The sequence below is a fragment of the Chanos chanos genome, chromosome 16, assembly GCF_902362185.1.
Source record: "Chanos chanos chromosome 16, fChaCha1.1, whole genome shotgun sequence".
Lineage (NCBI taxonomy): Eukaryota > Metazoa > Chordata > Actinopteri > Gonorynchiformes > Chanidae > Chanos > Chanos chanos.
In genome coordinates, this window is record NC_044510.1 from 7815317 (window position 1) to 7819083 (window position 3767).

The window sequence follows — 3767 nt, forward strand, 5'->3', positions numbered from 1 at the left end:
TCCGAGGCCGTGACGGGCTGCGTCCGGAAACGCTCGTTGGTTTTGCGGCCCCCCGCCGCGCCCCCCGGGAGGTAACGCCGGGTGCGACGCCTACCTCCCTCCCCACCAGGCTTCACTGCCAGGTCAAGGGTCGAGGCCATGCCACTGCTGTCAGCGACACTGCCGGGATGGATGGATAAGAGAGGGAGGAGAAGAGAGAGAGAGAGAGAGAGAGAGAGAGAGAGAGAGAGAGAGAGAGAGAGAGAGAGAGGGAGAGAGAGAGAGAGGGAGAGAGGGAGAGAGAGAGAGAGGGAGAGAGAGAGAGAGAGAGAGAAGGAGAGAGAGAGAGAGAGAGAGAGCGAGAGAGGGGGAAAAAGGACAATCTGAAGACTTCAAGTAACTGTTTCCATTCGATTATCTGCCTTGACATGCAATAACGTAAAAAAAAAGATTAAAAAGCATGGACACAACCAAGGGAAAGAGTTTAGATGTGTGTGGGAATGTTTAGGTGAGAAAGAAAGAAAGAAAGAAAGAAAGAAAGAAAGAAAGAAAGAAAGAAAGAAAGAAAGAAAGAAAAAGAACTGCAGAAAGCAAAAATAAATTTAAAAAAAAATCATTTTGAGGAGCAGATGAAAAAGTATTGAACTGAAACCCGTAAGCGCAGCAGATGCTGACAGACACTAAAAAAGTAACCTGCTTTCCAAACACAAACATCAGTAGCTATCGAAACTAAGGCTCATTCAGGTTAATTTTCAGCTTTGCACTGCAGTCTGCTAAAAGCAACGGTTTTATCAAGCGCTAAAGTTGATGTTGATTGCTGTTATTCCACACGCAACCCATTATATCACCAAGACGACCACCGTTTGGAGAATACTTATCCAAACACACACCCTTACACACACACACACACACACACATAAATACAAACACACACGCACGCACGCACACACACACACACTGGTGGAGAGCCTACACTCCCTCAGCCTGAGTTCCAGTCCGCGTTTGCTGCAGCAGGGCGCTTCTCAGCTGGCCGACTGACACACGGGTGCAGAGCTGGGGCAGGTCAGGGCCCGGAGAACCCTGGGGTTCCGGAAGGTTCTCCCCAGCAAAACCCAACACATCACACTGCCTGAAGCAGGGCATCGGATAGAGGGAGAGATGGAAAGAGGATCAGAAGAGGAGCACAGGAAGGGAGATACTGAGGTGTGACAAAAAGGAGGGTGGTGGACTGTGCACATTGAGTCTGTGAAAGCAGGAGTCGAATAACGGAACGAGAGATCAGGAGAGATGCACTGTGACTGATCGGCACGGAAAAGAAAAGGAGACAGAGCGGAGGAGAGGAGACTGTGAAGGAGGGAAGGATGAACGAAACGGCAAACGGACCGTCGCAAAAAAAAAAAAAACTTTCCGCTCGTCGGTTTGGACCGAAGAAGGTTCCGTGACGGACGATTCCGATCGATTCTCACCAAACATCATACACTGAAGCCAGTACCATCTGTCTGTCGCGTCATCGATATCTCAGTCCAGTCCCCTGTATTCACAACTCATAACCGGTTTGTAATACCCACAGAAAATGTGCCCCCATTAATAACCGTGAAGCACTGTGAACTGCAGTTACCTGCTAAAGAGACATCAAAGAACCTTCAAAGATTTGTGATTAAGGCAGACATGAAGAGACAAGGAGAGGTTTTTTTTTCCAGGACACACACACGCACGCACGCACACACACAAACGCTTTTTCCACATCGCACTTTGGCACTGCTAATTCAGACAACTCCGTAGCTTGGTTATATTAAAAGAACTGCGACTATTTTTAACTAATATTGGGTTACCGGGTGTGTGTTTACCTGGTGCTAATGGGTGGCGCTATAGTTCTAACAGAACCTCCACAGAGCCCAGGAGAGATTCAGCAGGAATGTAAAGCTTTATTGATTACTGTGGTGATAGCAGAAGCTGTTTAAAAGTGTTCAGTCTGACCTCAGGTAAACACGGAACAAACGCACAGCTCTCTGTGCAATGTGTCACTTTTTCTCATGTTTGTTAAATGACTGCGTTTTTATGAAATGATTGCTTCTGAACGTAGAGCAAAACTGTGGCGTAGGTGAGCTTTTTTGGGTTTTTTTTGCTAAAGAAAATTCCCATAATACATGAGAGAACATATCCATAATAAAACAGGCAGTAAACTGGTCAATGCCATGTGCCAGCTAGAAGCTGCTTCATACAACTGCTTTGAATACGTAAGCAGACAGTCACCTGAAGCAGGAAGTATTTTCATAATAAATTTTAATACATTTTCATATTACCCAAAGTAAACTACTGTGTGAATCATAAAGTGTCTGTTATTGATGTGACTGATAGATTACTTTATTCATCACACAAATGCTGTCACCCTTCCACTTATATAACATTTATATGTAATGACCCTAATTAACCCATTTATTCTTTATGGTCTTGACTGAACTAAACTCACCTGCTCAGGTAGGCGTTTTCAGAAGTGGGTTCCCCCTCAAATCCATTGGAGATTTTTGGAGGGGGCGGATCTCGCTGAGGCGGAGCTCTGCCACGCCTTCCCGCCCCGCCATTTACCTCTTCCAAATAAGGTTTATCCGTGAGGGCGGAGTCACGTCCCTCTCGCCCTTCCCTCTCCCTCCTGGACCACTTAGAAGGCAGCTCTTCCTCCTGGTTGCCATAGCGCTCAGCCAGCTCCCGCCTCCTCTCCGCCTTATAGCGGGCGATCCGCTCCGCTCGCGTTTCTGGAGCTGGGTTTTCCATGGCATCCATGTCAAAACAGCTCCGTTTGTTTTCTGTGCGTTAGAGAGTCTGAGAAGTTTCCGGATGCCTTTGAGGATGAGAGCACATTTATAAGACCTGCGGTGGTGGTTTCTTCCTCTCCGCTTAAGTTTGCACTTTAAACATGCAAAAAAGGCGGAGTCACAAGTGCAAAGAGGCTCGACCAATCAGCTTCTCCGTCCAGGTACGGCTCCTCCAATCAGACGCTCAGTCTGGGTATTGGTGTGAGGACATTGCACTGCTGAGACAGAGAGAAGAGGTCAGTGAGGTGTGAGATAAAGTTCTCTTTGCATTGTGAAACATTAGTTGCATCAGTTCAGTCAGTGAACCATTCTTTTCTTTATTGAGTAAATCATTGGGTCTGTACAATACACACTGAGCATTTACAGTGATCAATCATGAAAGATCAGATGCACAGTTGGCAAATAAACACAAATGTACGGACGCACGAACGCACGCACACAGACACACACACCCAAGCACGCACACGCACGCATGTTCACAAACGTGGCGCCGTGGCTTAGTTGGTTAAAGCGCCTGTCTAGTAAACAGGAGATCCTGGGTTCGAATCCCAGCGGTGCCTTTTTTTTTCAGGCGGGGGGGCCAGCCGCAGCCTAAAGGTTAGAGAAGCAGGATTGTGACTGAGGTCGTCAGTTCGAGCCCCTAGACCGGCAGGAAAAATGTGGCTGGGGGTGTGAACGAGCAGCATTTTCTCCTCCCTCAACACGCTCTCAACGCCCACGGCTGAAGTGAGCGAGGCACTTAACCCCCAACTGCTCCTCGGGCGCGGTACTGCGACTGCTCCTCGTGTGCGTGTGTGCTCACTGCTCCTGGTGTGTGTGTATAGGATGGGTTAAACGCAGAGGCTGAATCTCACGGCTCACTGTTCCTAGTGTGTGTGAGACCAATAAAGAACTTAACTTAACAAACACACACACAGTAATGCACACGGTATGGATGCTAGATGTGAGCACAAAACTGAGCACCTCAGAAGAAAT

The 3767-nt window shown here is 47.7% G+C and overlaps 1 protein-coding gene and 1 non-coding gene across 2 annotated transcripts in view; one reads left to right on the top strand and one right to left on the bottom strand.

Annotated features, from left to right (window-relative positions):
• Positions 1-2751, bottom strand: part of svilc (supervillin c) — a 17214-nt gene extending 14463 nt beyond the window's left edge. The window contains exons 1-3 of the mRNA XM_030793936.1: positions 2450-2751; positions 953-1108; positions 1-159 (exon numbers count right to left, since the gene is read on the bottom strand). The exon at positions 1-159 is cut by the window's left edge and continues 18 nt beyond it. Coding sequence (XP_030649796.1) covers positions 1-159; positions 953-1108; positions 2450-2751 — 617 coding nt within the window. The remainder of the gene's footprint in view (positions 160-952; positions 1109-2449) is intronic.
• A 527-nt stretch (positions 2752-3278) lies between these two features.
• On the top strand, positions 3279-3352 carry trnat-agu (transfer RNA threonine (anticodon AGU)). Its single transcript has one exon. It is a non-coding gene; the product is annotated as a tRNA-Thr (tRNA).
• Positions 3353-3767: the final 415 nt, after the last annotated feature.